The sequence below is a fragment of the Chlorocebus sabaeus genome, chromosome 21 (assembly GCF_047675955.1).
Source record: "Chlorocebus sabaeus isolate Y175 chromosome 21, mChlSab1.0.hap1, whole genome shotgun sequence".
Lineage (NCBI taxonomy): Eukaryota > Metazoa > Chordata > Mammalia > Primates > Cercopithecidae > Chlorocebus > Chlorocebus sabaeus.
Genome location: NC_132924.1, coordinates 47,825,728 through 47,851,958, shown reverse-complemented (window position 1 = coordinate 47,851,958; position 26,231 = coordinate 47,825,728). Strand labels below are relative to the sequence as shown.

Sequence of the window (26,231 nt, the reverse complement as noted above, 5' to 3'; positions counted from 1 at the left end):
GTATTAGTAACTCCTTAAACAAGAATTTCTGAATCCTTATTCATTTATAAATGATTATTTTCTAGAAACTCACCAGTATGCACCTAGAAAATAAAATACTCGCCACAACTTTAAGACAATGTTGTGGAGGTCTCTAGGGAGAGAAATATGATTTCCAAAAATACCACAGAGTTTGATGCTTATCATGCCAGTTCACTCTCAGCATCATGGGTATTAGAGGACATTTAAAAACAATAAAATGTATTCTTAGCATTGTTTTAGTGTGATATTCCTCAGAAAGTTGAGGTAAATGGGAGAGAGCAATATGCTTAAGAGATGCAGACAAGACAAAAGTTTTAAATTAACAGCATAAATAATTCCAGGCCAGGTAGACCAACCACCAACTGAGAAAGTTCATTCAGCCTTCACATATGACCCACCAATCGCCACCATATCCAGCACCACTCAAAGTCAAGGCATAATTTCCAACATGGAGTGGGAAACATGGTGGGAAAACTTCCAGTGACTTCCTTATAATACACCTTCAAATGAAAACTCAAGTTGTTAGCAAAGAGAGTAAAAAGATGATAGCACTAATGGTAGCTTGTTTTCTTTTAATGAATTAATAAAGCAAAATGCTACCAAACAGCTTCATTTTCACTCTTATTGTCAAATAAATTACATAAGACAATGTAATAGTTCAAGCATTATTCAACTTATTTTAAAATATCATGCTCCAATATGTAACATTGAACCTGAAAACAACAATCAGGGCCTGGCTATCAGACTTCCTGGTAACTCTTCCAGCTCAACAAGCTTCAATTTCATCAAGACTTTTATACTGAGTCTTATAGATGACTTACTATGTTAATAATTGTTTCCTGGCCAGGCAGTGTGGCTCACACCTGTAATCCTAGCACTCTGGGAGGCTGAGGTGGGCAGATCACCTGAGGTCAGGAGTTCAAGACCACCCTGGCCAACATAGTGAAACCCTGTCCCTACTAAAACTACAAAAATTAGCTGGGTGTGGTGGTGCGCACCTGAAGTCCCAGCTACTGGGGAGGCTGATGCAGGAGAATCACTTGAACCCAGGAGGCAGAGTTTGCAGTGAGCCAAGATTGCAACAGTGCACTCCAACCTGGGTGACAGAGTGAGATTCCATCTTAAAAAAAAAAAAAAAAAAAAAAAAATTGTTTCCTGGAACAATTCCCTAGGAGTCATGACTAATCCAAAAATAACATTTCATTATCTCAAATATCTCAGAAAAAGAGACTTTAAAGATCATGTGTTTTCTAAAGTTACCCTAAACACATTGAGCAGATAATCTGTGCAGGTCTGGAGTCTCACTCAATATCATTTTAAACTGCAAGTTGAAAAATAAATAAATGGAACCTATCAGTAATTCCAATAAGATGGCTTCAGAGACATCTTTTACGGATTGTGCTGACACAGGCACCCAATGAGCTGCTAGGCAGTAGAGGGAACAGGGTGACCACAGGTCACACAGACAAGAAATTTCACAAACCCTTTCCAAAGAAGAAATTTAAACAAGACCCTACAGTCATTGCCTGATGGAAGTAATAGCAACAGTCAGCAATGCAGCAATCAGATACGGGATGTTTCATTTTGAACAAAAGCCTTAGGAGACATTCAGTGCTTATTGCACAATTCCCATTGAGTTAGTTATTATTTGGAAATGCTCTACTGACTCTGAATTATCCAGCCTCGTTTTAACTTTGTGAGGCTGTTACAGAAAAGTTGTCTAAATGTCAGTCTGTTGCATGGAACAGATGTAATTCTACTTCTTCCCTCCATTTAAAAATCACAATAACTCAGAATTTGATGAAACTTAATGGTCATCTGGTCAAATCTCCTACTTATTCAAATCTGAACATCATAAAAGTCAACAGTTGCTACATAAAAAGCTTAATTAGTTGCAAAAGAATTTTTCTTCTTCTGAGTGGATCAAGAAATACTGGCATAATTCAGTAATGTTCCCTATCTTAACAAATATATGACAAGAACAACAACAACAACAAAAACCTCTGCTCAGTTTATTTTAATCACAGGTGGAGGGAAATAACTGTTTAACTGATACAAATCCCTGTTGAAAGTGCTCAGTTCCAGCATGAACCAACTCTTGCAGTGATTATTAACATCTTCCATGAGGTGAAGAGCACACACTCCCATCATGAGCAAGGGCTTTCAAATTACTTTGTTAAATGCTTCTAGTCTCAATTTGTTAGTGCTTAACATTTTTGTGGTTCTTTCACTTACATCATTTAAGTATATCTATGAAAAACTAATCTTCTTTGATAGCTAAGTTAATTTTAAACACACTACAGCATTCAAACACCCAAACATCATCCTAGATAATGAGAATTTTCAAATACTGACATTAAATCTTCTGTGTGTGCGTGCTTGATGTGGGGCAAGGGAGATACCGCAAAAGTAACCCTCAAGTGTTACTAAAGTATTGACAGGAGATTTAACTGAAGGAGACTTAACTGTTCTAACCAGTGCCTTTTATTTCATACTTTCAGTATATTCTTGAGTCAGATAATCTCTTAAATTTTAATACATTATGTAACTTTATCTTCTGGACATCAAATTAGGGCATATTATCTGATTATAACTGAATACATGGTTTAATAAAGGCAGAAAATTCAAGATGGATGGACCCAGTAGTCAAGGGTGTGGATGTTCACTGTATATGAAAATCACTTTGGGTTCAAACATTTTTTTAAACTAACTGAATTTTTCAATATTACTGAGGTGTTTAGATTCAATACCTAATATAACCAGTCAGGGGTATGCTAGCTAAAATTTTCCATTGCTTTTTTGGCTGATATAAACTAAAGTTAATTATAATAGTAGCAGAGAAAGTATCTTTAGTAATGAAGACACAACAACTTGATATTAACTTTACCTTTCCATCAGAAGTCCAAAATGCTATTGATGAATTATGCTACAGGAACAATAGCAGCCTTAAGCCTAAAGCTAGTTCTAGGAAGAGTAAATACTGAACTGAGAAATTCTTCATGGAAATACTACATTTGTACATGGGGAGTGGGAAGGAGGGGACAATTGAAGTTAGTTGAAGGTGTCCTCCATTTGTCCGTACAGTATTATCTCTGTTCAGGCTCTTCTTATTTTAGTAATTTCCTATGTGCTATGGCAACATTTTAAACTTCATTCCACCCTTCCAAAGGAGTATGCCAGTCCAGCTGACTTGGAACAAGTGTCACTAACAAAGGAAAATGTTTCTACCAAGCCTGTGTCTTATAAGAGACACTTAAGGGCTGAGAATTTTCCACTGTTGCCCTTGCATCCCTTTATCCATCACAGCTGTTTTTCCTCCATCTTCTTTTGAACATAACTTTGGCCTCTAAATGCTCCTCTCCAACCCTCATGACAAAATCCAGGTTGTCCAAATAATGATTGCTAATTTCAAAGAATCATTTGCCCATCCCCCAACCAGCTGACTTTTGCAGACATCGTTTCTCTCCCCTAAGGACCATAAAACCTCCTGCCTCTTTTCTCTAATTCAGATGCTCTTTGAGAAACCCTGAAGCCAGACATTCTTAAATAAAGGTGCAAAGGATGCTCTGGTTAATTTTCTCCAACATCAATTTTGTAGGATTGTATTCAACTGGAAGGAACATGCAATACATTGGTGATTTTAAAAGTAGACATGTTTTATCTTTGCATGCTTTTTAATTCAGAAAGTTTCCCTAAAGTCTTAAAATGATTAAGAATACATTTTTGGTATATTAATCAAATATGTCAGTTTCTTTACGTTATAACATGCCTGAGTGCCCTAATTAAAATCTATTAAACTAACCTCTTCAGGCTCAATCAGTTTAAATTCCATGCCTCGACCAGTCCAGGCAATAAAATGAGAATTTGAAGGGTCATCCAGAAGAGCTACCAAAAACTGCCAGAGCTGAAGTGATCCTCGCCGTTGGTATGTGGGTCCTTCCCGATACATTCCTGGCTCTTGTTTGATGTCTCCTAAATTAAAACATTTTTAAGTTTCTGTTATTAGCAATATTATGCTATTTTATATAAAATTCACCTTAAATCAATCACTAATATGGTTAAACCACGATCAACCACTTTATAGGTTTTCATGAAACATACTGTTACCATTAAAAAGGAATTTAAAATGGTAAAATGGTTGAATATAAATGAGCAAGCTGTACAAACTTACAGATAACTATATATAACACAGGTGCAGAATAAATCCTGTGTCAATATGAATGACACACATCATTTACTTACAAACATATTGTGGAACTATCTTTTTTTAAAATTGATCTCTTTAAAAACCATCGTATCTAATCAGACTTCTTTGCTTTTATTGTTAATGCTATTATCCACTGCTCTAAGCAACACTGAAGAGGGAATAATCAATCTTAAGCTCTGGACATTTTATTCATACAAATTAAATTCTGTAAACTATAATTTATAAATAACTTATTGACCGGCTCATGACAAACTATTGAAAATTTTAATGCAAATATTTCAAAGCAAATTTAATAGTATCCTAAACTGAGTTAAGTAATCTTCACTTCATACAAATAAGGAAAATCTTATGGGTAATTCAAGGCATACTGCATTATCATGTTACTATTACTACCCTTCCTTCACCGCATCATATACCTTCCTATTAAAGCTACTACTTTTTCAACTGGTAACAGAAATTCTCTCTCATTTTTCTTTATCTCTTGTTTGTCCTTCACTCACTTGAATTTAACTTGATATTTTTTTTCTAAAAGTCCAATTTAAAAATGCATGCATGAGAGATTTCTATAAGTATGTATTTTTAAGCACAAAGTTTGTGTTACATTTATTTGATATTCATATCTAGTGTGAAAATCTGTTAAATAGAGCACAGCAATAAAAGTGTTTGTGTTGCAATGCTTCTGGTATAAATCTGGTCAGTTATATTAATTTTACAAAAAAAATACAAAGTTTTATGATTTCTGATTATTTACTTCTATCTGCAGCCACATGTCTCAAAAATATGTGGAACTGCTCACATTGGGGATTGAGTATCTAGGGCCCTGCAAGTGTATCATTGTTAATGCATAAATTACTCTTCTCCACTAAGAAACAATTCAGATAAAATATATCTAAGCCTATGTAGTCATAAGTGTGAATTATAAAATACACCAAATTGCACACTTTCTAAAACTTACCTATGGTCAATAGAGAGACATATACCTCTTAAAATAATTATAGAAAGGGCAACATTTGAAAAACCTAAACCAAAATATAAAATGTGTGAGTCAATAGCTGCTAAAATCATTATGTTGTTTTGTTCTTAACACGATAATATAGAAGTGTATCTTCATATTGATTTCAATGACAGTTTTATTTATCTCAGTTTTTCCTTCCGAGATTTACAATTTTTGTTTTATGGGGGAGTAACTAAGCAATTATGCAGATAGAGTGAAACACTGTTAAATTTTATAGTCTCTATATTGCTTCTGCCTATAAATGTGACTGATCACACTGACCATGCACAGTGAAAAAATAACCCCCTCATTTTTCTTTCTTCTTGTTCTACATTACTTATAAAATACAAGACAAATACTATCTTCCAAAAAATGTTTTATTAGTATAAAATTTAAGAGTATTTAAAAGTCGAAGGGAATAAATAATCAAGGCAGCTAGTTCCCTAAATATTAGTGTGACTTTGGCCTGTCAGATTATATTGTAATTCTATCCATAATTTTGAGATATTTTTCTTTTTCTTTTTTTTTTTTTTTTTTTTTGAGACGGAGTCTCGCTCTGTCGCCCAGGCTGGAGTGCAGTGGCCGGATCTCAGCTCACTGCAAGCTCCGCCTCCCGGGTTTACGCCATTCTCCTGCCTCAGCCTCCCGAGTAGCTGGGACTACAGACGCTCGCCACCTCGCCCGGCTATTTTTTTGTATTTTTTACTAGAGACGGGGTTTCACCGGGTTAGCCAGGATGGTCTTGATCTCCTGACCTCGTGATATTTTTCTTCCTTATATGCCCTTACTAATTTTCAAGATCTCTGAAAACATGAAGCTCACCAAACACGAAAGAAACTAACGAAGGTCATTCCAAGAATAAGAGGCTTTATACTTTGTCTCAAGAGAAAAAGCTGTATTTTAAGAATTCTGATGGTCTGCTAATGTTGCTGAATAGTACAGTTCACCCCTCTGAAACACAAAGCTTAAAAGCTAACATGTATTGTAGAATAAAACCAAAAATGTGATTCCTATAGGTTTGTTTGTTTTTTTTTTTTTTTCCTTGAATGCATTTAGAAACTTAAAGCCTGGATAAAGAAGCAGATCTTCCCTAGACTTACCAGCCCTTCTGAGAAGGGTAAGGGCAGCAGAAAGCTTGGGAACATAGGGTAGTCTTCAAGCAACTAATTAGAAATTGAAAAGCAATCTGACCATGTACTTTGCTGTTTAAATAATGACAGTTTAAAACCTCAGAGAGCGCCCAAGTTGTTAAAGCCCAGATCCCCAAAGTTTGTGCAATCAGCTAATCAGAGGGCCCCTGCTTATTTTCTGTCAAACAATCAAAGCAGGAAATATGAAGACCACTCTGAAGATCCACTAAACCAATTAACTGTTTACTTTTAACCCAAGCTTCCTCAAGATGCCAACTTTTGTCACCTTTGTCAAAAAAAAAACAAAAATCAATTTAGTTTGACACCCTTTTCTAACATCTGAGACCTTTGCATTTCAATAGCAAGTGAAATTAAAAAGGTAATGCTTTCCTAACTCCCTTTTAAGCAATTACAAAGTCATGCTACATTAGTAACATACATCTTCCCCAGGAAAAAAAAAAAAAACAGGGACTAACAATCACTAACTAAATGGGCAGTTATGTTGTTCCTGTGTTCCATAATGCATCTTTTCATGAACAATAAAAGAAGAAAGGTTGCATTAGTCATCAGTACATCCACAGTAGCACGTTTTCTGTTCTGCTTTGCTAATTACAGGATCAGCTTTCAATAAATCTCGAATAACAAGCTGCATGTGCTCAGCAGGGCAATGGAAAGCCCCCTCTAACTCTACACAAAGCTCAGCAAGAATGATGCTCTTTGGTTATTTCTCCAAAAGGGAACTCTCCCCTAATACAAAAGAAATGGCTTCTTACTGGGGCAAGGAAAGAGATAAATTGTAATAGGTCAACTTTAGCTAAAATTAAGTGCATGATGAATTATGTGCATAGAAATCTTTAAGTAGGGATGTCCACTGTTTTCAGAAGAGGTGAAGGTAATCACCCCATCTTTAAAAAAATCAAAACTTGAAGCAAAGTGTAAAACCTACCATCGAATTTTTCTGGGACAACACAGGTGTCATCATAAAACTGCCTGGGGCCCTTTTCGAACATACAGCCTGTGGATGAAAAAGGGATACATTTATTCATAACAGAAATAAAGCCCACAAACACTTAAAATATAACCATTTAAAATAAAAATTGTGATAGAAAATGACTCTGCCAAAACCTTTCAGTTCCTTGACTCTGGACACATTATTTAACCTCTGTGCCTCAGTTTTGTCTTCTACTAAATGGGATGACAGTAACACCGCCTACCATGTTATAGCGCTGCTGTAGTTTAGAGTGATGCCTAGTACACAGTGAAACATAAAAGTTAGTTATTTATATTGCTAACTCAAGCCAGAGCTCACCTAAACATCGGCAAGGATTTATCATGCATTGTCTCCTTTTTCAGATTCATCTAAATTTTATTGTTCAATGAAAAAGTGAAAAGCAAGGTGAATTACTGGTATTCACATTATATTATTAGTCTGATGCTCTGAGACAGATTTATTTTTATCCCCTTACTCTCTTATAAAAATATTTAGGTGGGTTAACCTTCCTGTACTCAATTAGCAAGATAAGAGGAAAGAAAAGTTTCCTTTTTTTTTTTTTTTCTGTAACATAAGTCCACAGGCAAAATAAATCAACAGCTTTTTATAATAATTTCCTCTCTGAAATATCCTTCACTGTGAACTTTCGTTGTTGCTATCTGTAATTACCAGGAATAAATTTCATAGAGTTTACTTTTATTTCTCAAATTTATTGGTCTTTATGGTGTGTATATAATACTAACAACAGAAGCAACGATAATTACATTGCATTTGTGCAAAACTTTTAATTTCAAATATTTTACATTTACCATCTCATACTACCCTTTAAAATTCTACTAATATCATTTACACAAAATAACCAATATTAGACCTAGCCTCAAAGGATGCATCCAAGTCAATCCTACTAAAGAGACGTAGAGTGTTTAGGTTAGGAACCATGGACATATTCCAGAAATCCTTTACTGAGGATTATATCCAGACAAAATCATTTTTACCATTACTTTTTAGGTATCAAAGTCCTTTAGAGGCAAAGCTTTCCTACCACGGTTATCACAAGCCTGTCTATGAGAAAACTCCTTCCCGAGGCCTCCTATGTGAAATCTCATTCATATAAATTATTTGTCCAAAAATATAAAATCCAGAACATTTAAAGGTGACAACCTTTAAATCGATGGTATTTTACTCCAAAACTATGACTAGGTCTGTAAAAGCAAAACCAAATATTCCTCAAAGATACATTTCAGTAGTAGTAAAGGGGGCTAATCTATAAAGCATATGTTCTATTTTAAAAGGATGTGATTGTTGGCAAAAAAAGAACACAGAAATCCACTTTTCAGTTGTTTCTATGCATATGACTCATGTTAACAACCCAATACAAGATAGCACTACTTTGAAACATCTTCTTTTTACTTTGGAAATAGTCTTAAAACAATTGCTTAGGGAACATAAATAATTTTTCCCAAATAATATAATGATTAATTAAATGATGTCATATTTGGGATGTCTGATTATTCTGAATGGTATTTACACGGAATTTTAATGGTGGATAACTTAACTTCTGTTCTGCTGGGATGAGCCAGGAAGCCTTCTTGCCTCATATAAATGGAGTGGCAGCTAGGCACTTCTGAAAGAGGAAACAACATTGGTCAAAAAGAGTCTGGAGCTGAAACGCTGTGGTTATCAATGGACAGGGTGCAGACAGAAAAGTTACAGAAACGGACACAGGTTCCCATGTGGCGAACATGTCAACATATAATCAACATTTCAGGCAGGGCCCACACATGAAATGAAAGAATGAAGAGTATATATCCTGGTGAATGCTGATTCTCTGGAACAGGAAGGTGAATTCAAAGTTTTACCCAAATAAACGTTGCTAAAGAACAGCTCAAACAGCAACCCACATGAATGTGATGGTGTCCTTGAAACAGGGTCACAAGTTTTAAATATGCACCAGGACATTCAGCAAATAAATTTGTATGATCCCATAGCATTCTATGAATATAGCAACATTTGAAATATTTAGAAGGTTGCAAGTTGAAAATACTGTAAAATGTATTATCAAAAGTTTTATTATGCTACTATACTATGCCTTCTTTATATGAAGTATTACGATGCATATAATTCTGACCATATAAAAAACAGAGTTAACACTGTTTCCTGATATCTGCATTTATAATAGGGTTGCAGTATAGTTAATCTTTCAGGTTACCAAATAGTTAGCAATCCATTTTAGCCCAGCTTCTTAACCAATGGTACTTCAAATTAATTTTTAATGCTATTTTGATTTATTCCCAGACATAAGGTCCCTTAAAGCAGCTGGGGCTGGAAGGGACAGTGTTAATAACTCTGCCATCAGCTCAGCAGCTGCTTTGAGGCAAGCATTTTGTTGAACTAATGTTGACACCCTGCCACAAAATACTTTTATTGACTGCTGCACACCTGGATTGCGGCTATAAAAACAGCTGGCTGACTCTGGAGGCAGCTAGAGAAAAACAGATAGGCTAAACTCTATTACATGTAAGTGTGACTAAATGCAGTCTTTCCTTCCCAGAGTGGGAGAAAAGGAAGGAGAAAGGAAATGCAAACATTTCTGAGAAATTCACTATTTAATGTCAAAGAACACCTTATAAAGGTGTTTTAACATATTACAAAATTAGCATAATCCTGGAAAACTAGATATTTGACATCAAACTTGAGATCTGATGGATAATTTCACTCATACCTTCCTTATTCAAATGACTGATTTGTTTGTTGCTATATTTACTTCATAATATTCTCAATAAATTCAAATTGATGATATTGAAGATATACTGACTTATAATTCATAATAAATTAATAACTTATATGATGAGGCTAATGCTGGAATCTCCATTACACCTCCAAAGGCCCAACTTGTGAACTAAATTCTCAAAAAAGCAATGGATGGCAATTTGGAAATATATGGAATATGACTGTGTTTTTGCCAATTCCTATGACCATTTATATTCTAGTGTAAATAAAGTTAACATCTACCTCTTAAAATGGACACGCTTGGCTAGCATTGTTTAAATCTGGTCTATACTTAAAATTGGTGTCCTTTATACAGTCCAGAGAAGCCCGAAAAAATATGGCTAAGAGGAGATTATCCCCATAAAGTAAGTAAAGTCATGTTATCCTTAAGTGATATCAGTTAATTTATGACTATCAGAGTGGGTCAGACTCTAATCAAATTGTAGAAACATTTCCAAAGTGATTATTCAATCAAATGACTAACATGGTTAATTAGGAGCCATAAACATTGCTCTGAAGTTCATCAAAGTAATGACTCGCCCTGAAAAATTACTGCTAATTAAATTGCCTGCTGCTTTCATTTCTACCTTATCTAATAAAAAATCCAACCAATGAAGTTTGGCATTACATTTTAACTTTTGTTAAATGCTTGACTATGATCCAAACTAACTAAGCGGCGACTTCAAAGGCAAATGTTTTGTGGCAGAGAAAGGAGGCATTTCATATGCATTCACTTCTGTTTCTTCACGAATAAAATGTACAAAGTTCAACAACCATAACAAGCTGCAGTTTAACCCATGCAAAAATATTAAGATGACTGCATATTCACACTGTCCTATTATGCATCCACAGATTATAGTTTAAGGATCATTAGTACAAGTACAGCACAATGGTTATAAACATGCACCTAGTCATCTGATAGAACTGATTTTGAATCTCAGTTGTGATATTGCACGGGAGTATGACATTTTGTTGTTAACATCTCTAACTCCCAACTTCCTCATCTGTAAAATGGGAATAATAATAATAATAACATCCTTAAAAGAGTTGTTGGGAGGACCATATGGAGTAAGTTATGTGCAACATTTTGCACAGTATCTGCACACTGTAAGAATTCACCATACGGGACTTATTATTAATAACAGACTCTATTTTTAAGTGATCCTCACAAGTTATTTAAACTTAGTACTTTAACCACAGTACTTAAAACTAGAAATAATTATATATCTCAATAAGTTACATTTGTTATCTTACTTTGTTGTTCTTAAATTATATAAGTGTTTTGTCGATTATTAGTGTACTTATTCTGGATATTTTCCACAAATCTATTAATCTATGATATTTAAAATACAATAACACTCATTATAAACATACAAGGTTTAAGCCAGACTCTCCAGTAGATGCTTTAACTATTTGGGGGTACCTCTTTTTTTTGTTTTTTGAGACAGAGTCTCGCTCTGTCGCCCAGGCTAGAGTGCGGTGGTGCAATCTCGGCTCACTGCAAGCTCTGTCTCCTGGCTCACGTCATTCTCCTGCCTCAGCCTCCCGAGTAGCTGGGACTACAGGCATCCACCACCATACCTGGCTAATTTTTGTATTTTTAGTACAGACAGCATTTCACCATGTTGACCAAGCTGGTCTCGAACTCCTGACCTCAGGTGATCTACCTGCTTCGGTCTCCCAAAATGCTGGGATTATAGGCGTGAGCCACTGCACCCAGCCAGAGGTACCTCTTTTGAGCTTCTTTTTACAGTATTACCCCCTCATGTTAGCTCCTAAAGTACTCTGGCTTTAAAAGTTTTAAATTAAATCTAAAAATTAAATTATGTAAATTTAATTTAGGACAAAGAATTTTATTTGTTTCAAAACTTGTGGATCAAAGAGCTCTATGACATATTAGTACTGGCCAAATCAGTTTACAGAAATTAAACTGCCTACAATTTGTTACAGATGAGTTCATGGTGATGAAAGCTGATCTAATATGCTGCAAAAATTCAAAGCAACAAAGTGCTGTTGTCATTTTAAAGTGCTAATCAATGTAGCAGAAGTTAAGAAGAATAATAAACTAACACTCCAAACTATCTAATTTGATTAGTCTTCACGTTTAGCAACACTAGTAAAGTTCTCTTCAAATTAAAATACCCAGACAAGAAACTAAAAAAAAAAAAAAAAAAAAAAAGTTCCTTCTTCTCTGTCTCTTGATTTGCATTTTCAGGCTATGCTGGGAAACATAATATTGATTTGGGAAGCTTTACCAAAGGTTTGACCACAAAGTGCAGTTTTGAATTTGCACATTTAAAATTTCTAGGCACTCTCTGATTTGCATATTTACTGCCTCTAGGGCAGAATGGAGGTTCTCCTTTAGGGCAGAGTTTGTTTAAAATTTCAAGGAGCTACATCAGGCCAGGGCAAAGAGAAAAGATTTGCCCCAGTTGTCTGAGATATCTGTACAGAACTGGCTGAAATTGCTCTGTTATCAAATAGTGTGTAAATCTGGAATTATAACATATTATAACCTCTAAGTAAGGGAGAAAAACAAGTCTCTTTCATTTGATGCTTTTGGTTAAATTCCTCTAGCAATAAGGAGTGTATACCTTAATTAAGCATCCGAATCTCTTAGAGTAAATGAGAAATCTCAGTAAAATATAAATATGTTTGATGTTGTATTTTAATGTGGTTTTGCTTTCCTACAAGTAAACAGTGTAAAGTTGGATTGATTATACACTTGACTAACTCCTTGTGGAGGTGATATGACAAAATCAAGTCCATATAAACTTGTCTGTTGTATACTGATGATTTCTAAAACTTGGCACATTAAATATCCAGAGCCAAAATATATATGTAAACACATATCTGAAATTATCATATACTCATTAAAAAATGTGTGTATCAATGCATACCTAGGAGTTTCAACTAGTTTTTCAAAAACGTTTGTCTATTATCTAAAAAATACTGAGTTGTATTAATAATTAATGTCACCAATCTCATTCAAGAAAGATGACCATAGTGACAGATCTTGCCAATATTTTATCTCTTTTAAACTTAGTACTTTACTAGATTTTTTGTTTGCTTACTTCTTCTCATTTCCTGGTAAGCTCACAGTTTATGTTTAAAATCCAAAAGTTTTCAAGAGTGCATAAATAACCTGTTTTATGCAGATGTGTTTAAATGCAAAGGCATCACATATATGCCATACTTTTAGCCTGTTTTCCCAATTGACACATCTCAAACTGAGTGTAGTCAATTGAGAAAACTTATTTCATAAAGTTTCCTAGAATGAATGATAATGGAAATACATTTTTATACCACTTTTACCATATAACCACTATATTGTAGAACAAATCTAAAAGTAATTATCTCCCAAAATAAGGACATATATATATATCTGAATTCATGTGGGAATGATAGCAAAAAAGTCGTTTTATGAGACCTAGTTGCTGTTTATTGGGAAGCTCAATGTGAACATAACATCTTAGTTACTAAACCTGATGTGAATGCAACATCTTAGATACTGAACTGGATGTGAATATAACATCTTAGTTACTGAACTTCACATGAATGTAACATCTTAGTTACTGAACCTCATGTGAAGAAGGCAGTAAAGCTGGAGAAATCCTGACAAGAGAGTGATGAATTTAGTATTACCTCACTCACACTTAGATGGGATCTTTCTCTTTAGGGTTTTAAGTAAACTGTGAATATAAATAATGTAAAATCTGCAGAGATATTTACTTCACCATAGATCAGATGTACTGAATCTACTATTGATTGACTGAGTATAGAGGGAGACCTATGTTATGGTTTTAATACGCTTGTAATAGCATTTGCAAAATCTTAAAAAAAGAGAGAAAAGTAGGGGCCGGACGCGGTGGCTCAGGTCTGTATTCCTAGCACTTTGGGAGGCCGAGGTGGGCAGATCGCCTGAGGTCAGGGGTTGGAGACCAGCATGGCCAACATGGCGAAACCCCGTCTCTACTAAAAATACAAAATTTAGCCGGGCATGGTGGCACGTGCCAGTAATCCCAGCTATTCGGGAGGCTGAGGCAGGAGAATCGCTTGAACCCAGGAGGTGGAGGTTTCAGTGAGCCGAGATCGCACCACTGCACTCTAGCCTGGGTGACAGTGTGAGACTCTATCTCAAAAAAAGAGTAGGCTGGGCACAGTAGCTCACACCTGTAATCCTGGCACTTTAGGAGGCCAAGGTGGGAGCACTGATTGAGCCCAGGAGTTCAAGACCAGCCTGGGCAATATGGTGAAACCCTATGTCTACCAAAAATATTTAAAAAGTTAGCTGCGTGTGGTGGCACGCACCTGCAGTCCCAGCTACTCAGGAGGCTAAGATGGGAGGATAGTTTGAGCATAGGAGGCAGAGGTTGCAGTGAGCCCAGATCATACTATGCACTCCAAGCAACAGAGCCAGACCTTGTCAAAAAAAAAAAAAAAAAGTAAAAGTAAAGTAAATAAACAGTAAAAGTAAAATAAGTAAATAATGTAGTTATCGCAGTTATCTGAATTTAAGTGCTTTTGAAAATTTAAGGCTACATGGCAAAAAATAACAGTATAGAATTTTATCTATACAATTAAAATCTTCTTTTGTAAGCACCTAGGGTTTTCTTTTGGACAGTACCCCACACAAATAATGACCAGATCCAAACAACATTAGATTATATGATCTACTAGGCTTACCCTATTACAAGTTTTACAAGCCTGTGATAATCTTATTAAGCTGAAATTTTAAAATAAAGTTGAAGTGATAGAAAACATAGGCACAATTGTAACTTTGAGTATTGATTGATTGATTGATTGATTGATTTTGAGACAGAGTTTCACTCTTGTTGCCCAGGCTAGAGTGTAATGGTGCGATCTCAGCTCACTGCAACCTCTGCCTCCCAGGTTCAAGTGATTCTCCTGCCTCAGCCTCCCTAGTGTCTGGGATTACAAGCATGCACCACCATGCCCGGCTAATTTTGTATTTTTAGTAGAGACAGAGTTTCACTATCTTAGTCGGGCTGGTTTTGAACTCCTGACCTCAAGTGATCCACCCACCTCGGCCTCCCAAAATGCTGGGATTACAGGCATGAGCCACCGCGCCTGACCCACTTAGAGTATTTATTTCATACTACCAAACACTGACAATTAACAGAGGTTTAAAAGAAAATATGATACAGTATGCCATTAGCTGCCAAAATGGGCCACACAAAATTCTGAAGAGATAGTGGTTTTAATGTGGGATTTCAATGCCAAATTTCTCTCTTGCTGGAATCTACATGATTTGGAAAAAAACATACCATGAACGGCTTTGCCCTCTTGTTTTCATCTCTCCTTGGATCACCAAAATATTCAGAAAACGTTTTCTATTTGCTTTGAATATGAATAATACTAGTAAGAAGTTCAGCAAGACTGTTTCCGTATGTCAGAAGCAGTGTAACACTACAGTATCTTGCCGGACTAGCACAATATGATTGCTTTAAGAGTATCGTCTCTCTTATTTTATCTTATCCTCTAGCCCCAAATATTGTACTTTTAATTGTTAGAAATAATAATGGCATCTTAATAAAGGACTAGCAGTCTTTGAAGAAGTATCTAGTCAAAATAAAATCACGTCAACGGAAATCCTTTATTATTGCCTACACCCCATTACATGCTAGAAACTGTATCAGTAACTTTATGAACATAACCATATTTAACCCTTACAAAAATACTGAGATGAGAGTTATTTGCCCTTTTATAAATGAGGAAACTGGAGGCATAAGGGGTTACAAAACATGCTCAATATGACACAATTCGTAAATGGATGTCAGGCCCAGGGTTTAGTTTAATATTTCCAGTGTCATACTACGTGAGTGGTTTTAGTTTTTAATACTAAGAAAAACAGATGAACTGTACAGTGAACTGTACAGACCCACACACTAAAAAAAAAAAAAAAAAAAAATTACCAGAATGGAGAGTTCAAAAACACTTTTAAAGAGAATAGTTAAATGAATCACAATAACACATGCTTGTTTTTCTTTTGGTTTTGTGTTTTTGATACTTTTCAGATTTATCTTTGAATTACTCTCCTGTAAAATTTTCCAGACTGTTAGAAACAACTAAACAGAAACCACACACACACACACACACACACACACAAACACACAAAAGAATAACTATCTATTTAATCTGATAAAAACTCCTTGAAAATTTTTTCAAGTTGTTCATATCCTAGTTGAAAATGTTTTATGAAATAAAATGTCTCTTTTCCTCAAAGCTATTAGCTAACTCACTTAAATATAGAAATCACGTAAGTGTAAAAATTCTACAACTATATTCGAAAGCTAAAATCATACACTTAGTTATGTAAACACTTTAAAAAATGTTATATGTTCTTCTTTTGTTCACATTCATAAAACAGACAAAAACACACAAAGACACACACACACACACAAAAACACACACACACACACAGAGAGAGAGACATCCAAACATGTATCTTTAAACTCATTTAATTTCAAATCTCAGTTCCACTTAGAAAAACAGTTGTATGTTCACTTTACTCACTTGAAATAAGCAGTTCTGGGCCTAAATATCCTGGTTGTTTTATTAAAAAAGAAACGAAAAGTCCCACACTATAAAAGCACACTCCACCCCCTTCTAATTGCCTTTTTCCAAGCTAGTACAACTCACAAGCAGATTATCCATCCCTTCCCCCTTTCCTGCCTGTAAAATCCAAGTTAGACAAACACTGTGAGGCTGAAATGACATATTTGAATGGAATTCAGACCCACCAGTTCCTGTTTATGTTTCTGATTTGAGAATGTTGTCTTCTCATTCACTATACATTAGGAACACTGCAAGGCCATAAATAGTGTCAGGTTACTTGCAAGCAGGACCAATGAGCATTAATCATTACTTCCAGTCAACTGGCAAAAGCAGCAGCTGATGGAACACTACACCCTTCAGCTCTGTATAAATGGACATTCCAGAGAGAGAGAGAGAGAGAGAGAGAGAAGGAGAGGGTGAGTGTGTATGTGTGTGTGTGTGTGTGTCCTTTCAGTCTCCATTTTATGAATGAAACTCCAGGCTCTATAGCGTCCATTCATGTAAGAGAAATGCTTACAGGGCTCTGCCCCTAGGGATCAATCAGTCATGGGTAAAACTGGTATGATTGGTTTAAGACAGCCTTCAGCCTTCCATTACTGACTTAAAATGCAGTCCCTGTCCATTTGGCCTGTGTTAATGCATAAAGAGTAAATCCAGACTGTACTCTCAATTCTCAAATCAAATCACTAGAGCCAATGCCACTTACTGTAACTGTGGATTTAGAGCATATTTAAGGATTTCTTATAAAAACTGATATAGTGGGCCAGAGTACTGGTTTTGGAGATTTGCTATTTTAACTCCAAAAGGAATGAGGAAAACTTATAAGAGACATGCTAAGGAATAAAAGGCAAAGTCAAATTGTGAGGCCAATCTATGACCTCTATTATAATAACAAAATCAATTAGGAAGACATCACTGTCACTTTTCACAATTAAAGCACCTAAAAATCAGAGATTAAGTGATCTACTAGTCCACAAATCACTGGCTGAGTAAAAGAAAATTATCTTTGGATATTGAGAAAGAGCTAGGACGTTAACATTTTCTGAAAGTTCAATAGCTCATTCTTTAAAGTTCCCAAGTGATCCTACACTTGCATTTCTTTAAGCAATAGTTTCCGAGTTAGGAGGGAAAAAAATGAGTGGCCATGTTTCAGGAGAAAATGTAGCCATAAGCAAATGATGTTTTGTAATGGAATAAGGCCACGGTTTGGCCTTTGGAAGTGTTACATATCAAGTACAAAAGGCCAAAGTTCATGGAATCATAATCATTGCTGCACTGGAAATTACTGAAGATGGCAATATTTAAAAATATCCGGAGTTTTTAGTGGGAGGAAGCAATATATGAGTAATTATGGAAATGGAAATACTTTATGAAGAGTCAGTCCTATCCTGAATAGTGTTAAATATGGAATGGGTTTTATCAGTCATTTGTAATTTGGTCCTTGACTCCAAAGGGGAAAAAAATCACTTTTTTCTTTCAGTGACCTGAAGCCATGTGAGAAAAAAGTTGCAGTAAACAGTCCCTGTGTATATCTCTAAACCACTGATCAACAGATCCTTACCATGCCTATAGAAAAGGAAGAGGATAAACATAAAAATTGCCCAGTCTTTGGTTTTAAACCTGGGAAGGATTATTTACTATGGCATTATGACAAATATTTAACCTCCAATTTCTAATATCTGATAAATAAAGTCATACAGAATAAATAAATTTATGGCCATATGTTAGAGCTCAAAACTAAAATACTTAACATAGGCAGGTGGGAGATGAACCCACCATTCAGAAAAAATATGGGACAGAGGAAAACCACTAAAGAGTGAACGTATACAGAATTATTAATTTTTTGTTAACTTTTTTTCCAGGGCTTTAAAAATATTCAATATTTTCTAAGGAATTACTCCTTAAGGTGGTTCAAAAATATGTAAATAAAAATGACAAACAAGATGAATATTTTCAAATGTAATATTTCATATTTAAAATAATTGTAATATGTTGCCTAACTTATATTATTCAATGTATTTAAAGTCTGATCAATGTAATACATGAATTACAATTTTATAATTATTAGGATATAAAACTCGTAATAGATTGATTTGAGAAGTATATGCATTATCTATATTAAACTAATTTGTTTAGGTGTTCAGAATTCTAGATATTGTGGTTTTTATAATTCTAGGCCTTCTCCTATAACTATATAAGAGGGAGGTGGGCCTTGAGACTGTTAGGTGGTTGCTGAGAAGAGAGGAAGGCACACATTCATAATAACTTGGTGACTCTTCCACACTTTCAAAGGGAATATGAATGGAAAAATACTATCCTACTGCCTTTCCTCCTTAGCTGCCTAATTAGAATCCCAGCAATAATACAATTTTAAAAAAATAACTATGACAAAATAATTTCTTCAGTGTGAAAACACTGAATAGTAAGTGACACTGGAATGTTCAAACAGTGGTGGTATGTGCCTGTAATCCCAACCACGGTGAGGCTAAGGAGGGAGAATTGCTTGAGGCCAAGGGTTAGCAACTTACCTGGGCAAGACAGTGAGATCCCACCTCTTTAAAAAACATCAGCCAAAACAAAACAAGACACACACACATAGAATGTTCAAGAGGGATAAATTATTGATCATGGGCTTTTCATTTTGGAAATAATGAAGCCTGCTAGTTTATGGCAAACCTTGGTTATTCAAACTAAGTATCAGTTACCTTTATTTCTACTCCCTGTGTTCCATCTGACTTTAATTAGTATCTTTCAACAGCCTTCCTTTTTGTAATCACTGTATGCTTTCTGTTTCCTGGATAATATTTTTGGTTGTTTATATGTGCTCCAATTGTTCAGAAAGGATGAAAGAAAAATGTATTGGAAAATATGAGGTTCGTTTCCCTAGAATACATATCTCCTCTTGTAAGTAAACAGTAATAAATTGTTTTTTAAGGTAAAATATCCTGATGACACAATTTCTGAGATATTGCTAGACGAGTAGTAGTAATAAATGCAATAGTAATCGTTTAGAAATAAATAACTGGGATATTTTAGCCCTCTGAATTTTGTTATTTTTTTCTTAGGTTTTGTGCAAGTTTAGTCAGTTGATTGAGGCTCTGACACCTCATCTCCAAACCTATAAAACACTACTCATTTATATTTTCATATAGATGCAGAAAATAACCGTGTTGTTCTTGCTGCATTACCCAATGATTTAATCCTACAACTTTCACTTTCAAACCATATTATAAACTCTGCAAGAGGAAGTCCAAGCAATGCTTACTACTACAGGCAGCATTAGGAATTACTTCACTACTTTTCCTACTATTTGATTAGGATGAGTATCCACCAACACAGCAAAACATAGAATAACATTTACAATATAAAAACATTCCTCTCTTGCCATTTCAGAAACCCAAGAGTATTTAAATTTCTTGATTAAAGTGCCAGCTTGGGCCTATGTGAATAGCAGATAGATTTGTCAGCTCTGACAGATGAATGTTAAACATATTCCAGTTTTAACATATTTAACATGAGGTAAATATTTTTTCAGTATTTATTTCATCATTTTTCTGCCTACACATAATTTTTCGATGTGCTGAGGACAGATAACTGTTCTCTAAATTTACAGACTTTTCTGCTGGCTTTTGTCAAAGCCCTAATAGGGTAATAAAGAAGCATATGAGGAGCTTGGGAGGGGTTGTTGGGGTGAATAATGGATGGATTTTAAATGAAGAATGGGCCGGGTGCGATTGCTCACGCCTGTTATCCCAGCATTTTGGGAGGCTGAGGCGAGCGGATCACCTAAAGTTGGAAGTTTGAGGCCAGCATGACTAACATGTAGAAACCCCATCTCTCCTAAAAATACAAAATTAGCCGGGCATCGTGGTGGTGCACCCCTGTGATTCCAGCTACTCGGGAGGCTGAGGCAGGAGAATCGTTTGAATCCGAGAGGCGGAGGTTGCAGTGAGCTCAGATCACGCCATTGCTCTCCAGCCTGGGTGATAAGAGTGAAACTCTGCCTCAAAAAACATAAAAAAATAAAAAATAAAATAAAGTGAAGAATGGGAAAAGCACCCTATTCCTCAAAACCAGCTTTCTTTACATCTGTTTGAGATCCAGTAGTCCCTCCTAAGCTTACTCGTGAAAAATGGATTCAGCTGACAATGGTCTGAAAAGCACAGCTCAAGGTGAAGTGTAAGCCACTGAGCCATCAAGGGCATTAAGAAAGAAAGAGTGAGGTCCAATGAGAAGACTCAAGCTCTAAGTTCATGCAATCAAGGACTTAGAGCTTGGAGGGGTCGTTAATTAGCCACTTTTTCTTCTCATTATTTTTCAGCCTTTTTCAAAAGAGCACTTCTTTGATAATCTCAAAAGATCACAAAAGATCACTTCTTTGATAATCTCTGTTCTTAAGAATGCTCGTGGTATATTTTTTAAAAGAAAGCAGAATGCATCTTCCTCATTTATATCAATGAATTGCTATATTTTTCTACCTCACTGCAGTGAACACCTAACATTTAGAGTAAAATGCGAACACTATTTAATGTGAAATGTGCTCCTCCCAAATTAGTGAAAGCACACCTCACATCTTCAAGCAGATGCTCTTACTGCCCTGGATTATGAAGAGCCTTCTAAAACCATACAAAAACACTCAGTATTTCCCTTTAATCTGAACAAGTACGTAGAAAGACAAATCATGAACTCTGTACTAAACTAACAAATAGAAAATCCTAATTTTAGTTTTGGCTGCTTCACAATATATGTGTGTAACTGACGGTAAGTTACTTCAGTTGGATGAACCTTGGATATTTATCTGTAAAATTTGGGTGTGGAGAAGAAGTTTGAAGTAGGTGAACTTCAAGAGCTTTCATGATAAAAGGATTTAGAATTCTATGAAACATTTATTTGTATCAACTTCCCAATTTAAAATAGGGCGAACAACATTTGCCACCAAAGAGTTACGTGCCTCCAAATTGAAAAAAGGCCTCATCAGTAGGGGCAGGAGTGGCCTTAAGAAACACAATTTAAAAATGCAAAAACATTTTCTTTGGCAAATATATGATGTTGAGTTCTCACCCCTACCCTCTGCTTTTATTTTCTATTCTCTCTAAGCTCAAAGTTCGCAGCATTGTCCTTCATTTTCTTATTTTAGCTATCTTCCTCTTGCCTTTGAAAGTTCTTCTTTTCCTCTCTTCATTCCCTACCATGATTAAGTTGCTCCACCACAAGGCCAAGAAGCATTGTTTAAACTAATTAGGATAACAGAATCGGTCTTAAGGGCTAAAAACACCTTATTAATATATATTATTCCTCCAACCAACTCCTGGGTTAAGATTTTTAATACACTACAATGTGCAAAGGAATAAAATCCTAATGGTAGGATTGCAAGCACTGTGCAAGGGGAACATGAATCCCACTAAGTAGGACATTATTTTCCCTCCCTCCTCTAAGGCAGTCCAAGACACAAACCAATAGAAAGTCATTTACGCTTACAACATACGAGACTATAACATCCTTTACTTGTTTTCACTTATAGGACTGACATGATGAGTTTGGACACTTATCTTCTTCAACTATAAATGGATTGATTTTTTTGGAAAAAAAATACTTATTCTGGTTGATTAGGAAAGCAGAACATAAGCATTGTTAAAATATAAAATATTAATACTTCACAGATAAAAAATATCACCTATAATATCACCACCTATATACAGCCACGGTGTTTCTGCACTGGCTCTTAATTTGCATGAGTTATGCTTTATGTTATGCTTTATATACTTTTAAAAACTCAGTAGTCTCATTTCATTAAATATTTTTCAAAAATCTCACTTCTAATGGCTGCATAATATTTCTTTTACAGGTACCCATAACTTACTTTACCATTCACCTAGTATATATTTTTAATATTTCGCTTTCTCTCTGTCTCTCTCTAACATTCACTATGCATCTTTCACTATTTCTTAGAATAAATTCCTGAGAGTGAAATTACCCCCATCAAAACATGTGACCATTGTGTGCTGATATTTTCTAAAGTGAAAGTTTAGTTTCATGTGCCCACTACCCCTCTACAAAAAATCTGCTGTAAGATATCAACAAGTAAAATAAAATGAAACAAAAAAAGCAAAATATCAACCAACCAACTAACACATTCAGCTCTAATAAAATATATTGCTATAAACATCTAAAATATTTGACTCACTGGACATTATGAATTTGCAAAACCTCATATATGGTCATGAAAATGAGAAAACAGTTTTGACTCTAAGAAAATAGGATACTTTGTACGGGAATCTCCATGAGGCACTCCAGATGAAACACTCAATGTGTGTTTAACACTTCTTATGTGGGCATTTGGCCATAAAGGCATGAAAAAAAAAAAAAAAAATGTTGTATTTAGAAAAAAACAACCAACCAACAACAACAACAAAAAAATGTGTACTGCTTTATGCAGCACAATAGGCTAGAGAAGAGAAGGAAAGGGACAATAATAGATGGACTGGATTGGATCTTTTAGAACCTAGTATGATACAATCATGATCATACTGTACTGGTTCATCAAATTGGCCCTAAATATCTATTTCTTGTTTCCTCACTGTCTTCTGATCAAAGTTTTTTCCTTTTCTCCTGAATAAAAATTCCTACTCTACTAACATAGTATTTTGCATTTTTTATCTTAAATATTAGGCAGTTGAAATTGCATTCCTGTAATTATAATTATAACTAATAGACCTTCCATTTCCCATGTCATAATTAATGTCAGGCTTTATTAGAGCACAATCATGCTACCTTTTCCCTTACGAGGCTTCTTTTATTTTCACAACATTTATGGTGTATAGAATTAAGCAATAAAGAGTTCTAAAGGCCTTCCATAAGAATAGCCTTTGGATTTTAGATGCTGAGATCGTAATTGACTTAGAAAATGCTTTTTACGACAGGGCGCAGTGGCTCATGCCTATAATCCCTGCACTTTGGGAGGCTTAGGCTGGCGGATCACTTGAGATCAGGCATTTGAGACCAGCCTAGCCAACATGGTGAACCCCCGTCTCTAATTAAAAACATAGAAAAATCAGCTGCGCATGGTGGCACATGCCTGTAGTCCCAGCTACTTGGGAGGCTGAGGCAGGAGAACTGCTTGAACCTGGCAGGCGGAGGTTGCAGTAAGCCGAAATCACACCACTGCATTTCAGCCTGGGTGACAGAATGAAACTCCGTCTCAAAATACAAATACAAAAGAAAATGCTTTCTACATTGTTTTTAAACCATATATAAATCTATGTGTTTCCTAATGTGCTATTTGTTCAACACCAATAAGTGAAAAAAGAAATCAGTGATTCAGTGATAAATACATTAGATTTCCTCAAAGGTTATTAAGTGTACTTTCAGCAGGGATGAAAAAACTAACAACAAGCAAACAAAATATCTACAGATCATACTTGTTGATTGCAATGCATGATATATACAGATGTGTCAACTTAACTGCAGCAATTTCGTGACCAGCAAAATACATTTTGATACCCACAGATTAAGTTTTCATAGGCCCTGGTTATGGGGTTACTATATTTATTTTAAATCCTATCAGAAAGATATAATTTTACCATTTACCTATTCAAGTAAAACACAACTGTATCCTACTGGCAATATTGAAATTAGAACTCAAAGGTGGTATACAACTTTGGTAATTTTAAATATAGTTTAAAGGGGAGAATACAATATAAAATTAACAGCTTTTTAGGTAAGTATTTTACAAGTAATCTCCAAGACATGGCATACTTAACAAAAGAGATGCCATACATACCTTCAAAAACCGATGCTGGACTATGTTTTGAAGATTATGTATGACTCAGTCTGTGCTTTTGAGGGTCAAAGAGTGACTGGCTCTGAAGTCCGTATTATGTACGAATGTAATTCTTACAGCACAAGATTCTATATTTCGCCCTTATTAGAATCATAAAATCTCTTTTCCATTAGGTTCACATCTTCTTAAGAAAAGTTATACATTCTCAATACCACACTACATATAACTGTATATACAATATAAATATGAGGAGAAGATATACATGGAGCAATCACAGAATCAAGAAAAGAGTTTCAGGCCAGGTGAGGTGGCTCACACCTGTAATCCCAGCACTTTGGGAGGCCAAGGCAGGCGGATCACAAAGTCAAGAGATTGAGACCAGCCTGACCAACCTGCAGAAACCCCGTCTCTACTGAAAATACAAAATTAGCTGGGCATGGTGGAGCATGCCTGTAATCCCAGCTACTTCAGAGGCTGAGGCAGGAGAATCACTTGAACCCAGGAGGCTGAGGTTGTGGTGAGCCAAGATTGCGCCACTGCACTCCAGCCTGGCAATAGAGCGAGACTCTGTCTCAAAAAAAAGAAAAAAAAAAAAAAAAAAAAAAAAAGAGAGAAGAGTTTCAATGTTGCTCTTTTTGGTATCATACATATAAAAACATTTCTAGGCAGGGCATGGTGGCTCACACCAGTAATCCCAGCACTTTGTGAGGCCAAGGCGGCTGGATCACCTGAGGTCAGGAGTTCGAGACCAGCTTGGCCAACGTGGTGAAATCCCGTCTCTACTAAAAATACAAAAATCAGAGGGGCATGGTGGTGGGTGCCTGTAATCCCAGTTACTTGGAAGGCTGAGGCAGGAGAATCGCTTGGATCCGGGAGACAGAGGTTGCAGTGAGCTGAGAACGAACCTCTCTGCACTCCAGTCTGGGTGACAGAGCGAGACTTCACCTCAAAAAAAAAAAAAAATTTCTAGAGCACAAAAAGAAACATTTTAAGTGCTATGCTATACATGTTCTTTGGAATGATTATTTGAGATAATTTATATGATTTCCACATAAAGTTTCTTGAAATCATGATTAATTTAAAAAACTACAGCAAATTAAAATGTGGTTTGGGGAATAAGGATAATATTAATTAACAGTATTTGAAATTTACAGAGAGAAATGTATACTATTTACAATAAAGCCCCCTGTATTGCAGGGTTCTTCATTACAGACACCAATGGACAGATACAAAAGATTCTAAACTGAAACCACAAGGGGAATTTCAAGATAGTCCCCAAATTACAGTCCCTGGGGCAAAAATTCAAATAAAGACCCTTATATAATCTGCTAAAATTTCTTAAATTATAAGTCAGTCAAGCAAAGTGATAAATAAGATGTCTCCTCATCTTTGCAACTATATGCCATAACAACAACCTTGCAGCTATGTCAAATTTAGTAGTTGAGGAAATCTCTAAAATGATCCGGGAAGAGTATGGTATGAAGAGAGCCAGTACCCAGTCTTCAGATCCTGGCACACCCTAAATTTTGTGTCTCTTCCTATCCTTGAGCTCAATATTGGGCCACACTGTAAGAGTCTCACACATCAAGATTCATCCTCATGCCCTCACAAACAGCTGCCCTTTAGCCACCCTTGAATCTAGGGCTATATATAGGAGCAATGTGCTCTGCTTTTCAGAAAACAGGGCCTGGGATGAACTTACTCAGGCCCTGGAAGTAGACTTAAGGCCACTTGGGCAGAGAATTCATAGGTCTCGGGGA

General features: G+C 35.6%; 1 protein-coding gene across 4 annotated transcripts in view; it reads right to left on the bottom strand.

Moving 5' to 3' along the window:
• Positions 1-26,231, bottom strand: part of ETV1 (ETS variant transcription factor 1) — a 99,344-nt gene that overhangs the window by 12,442 nt on the left and 60,671 nt on the right. For all 4 annotated transcript variants that reach the window (XM_073009092.1, XM_073009091.1, XM_073009090.1 and 1 more), the window contains 3 exons: positions 8,901-8,967; positions 7,299-7,369; positions 3,824-3,993 (listed from right to left, as the gene is read on the bottom strand). In XM_073009092.1, coding sequence (XP_072865193.1) covers positions 3,824-3,993; positions 7,299-7,369; positions 8,901-8,967 — 308 coding nt within the window. The remainder of the gene's footprint in view (positions 1-3,823; positions 3,994-7,298; positions 7,370-8,900; positions 8,968-26,231) is intronic.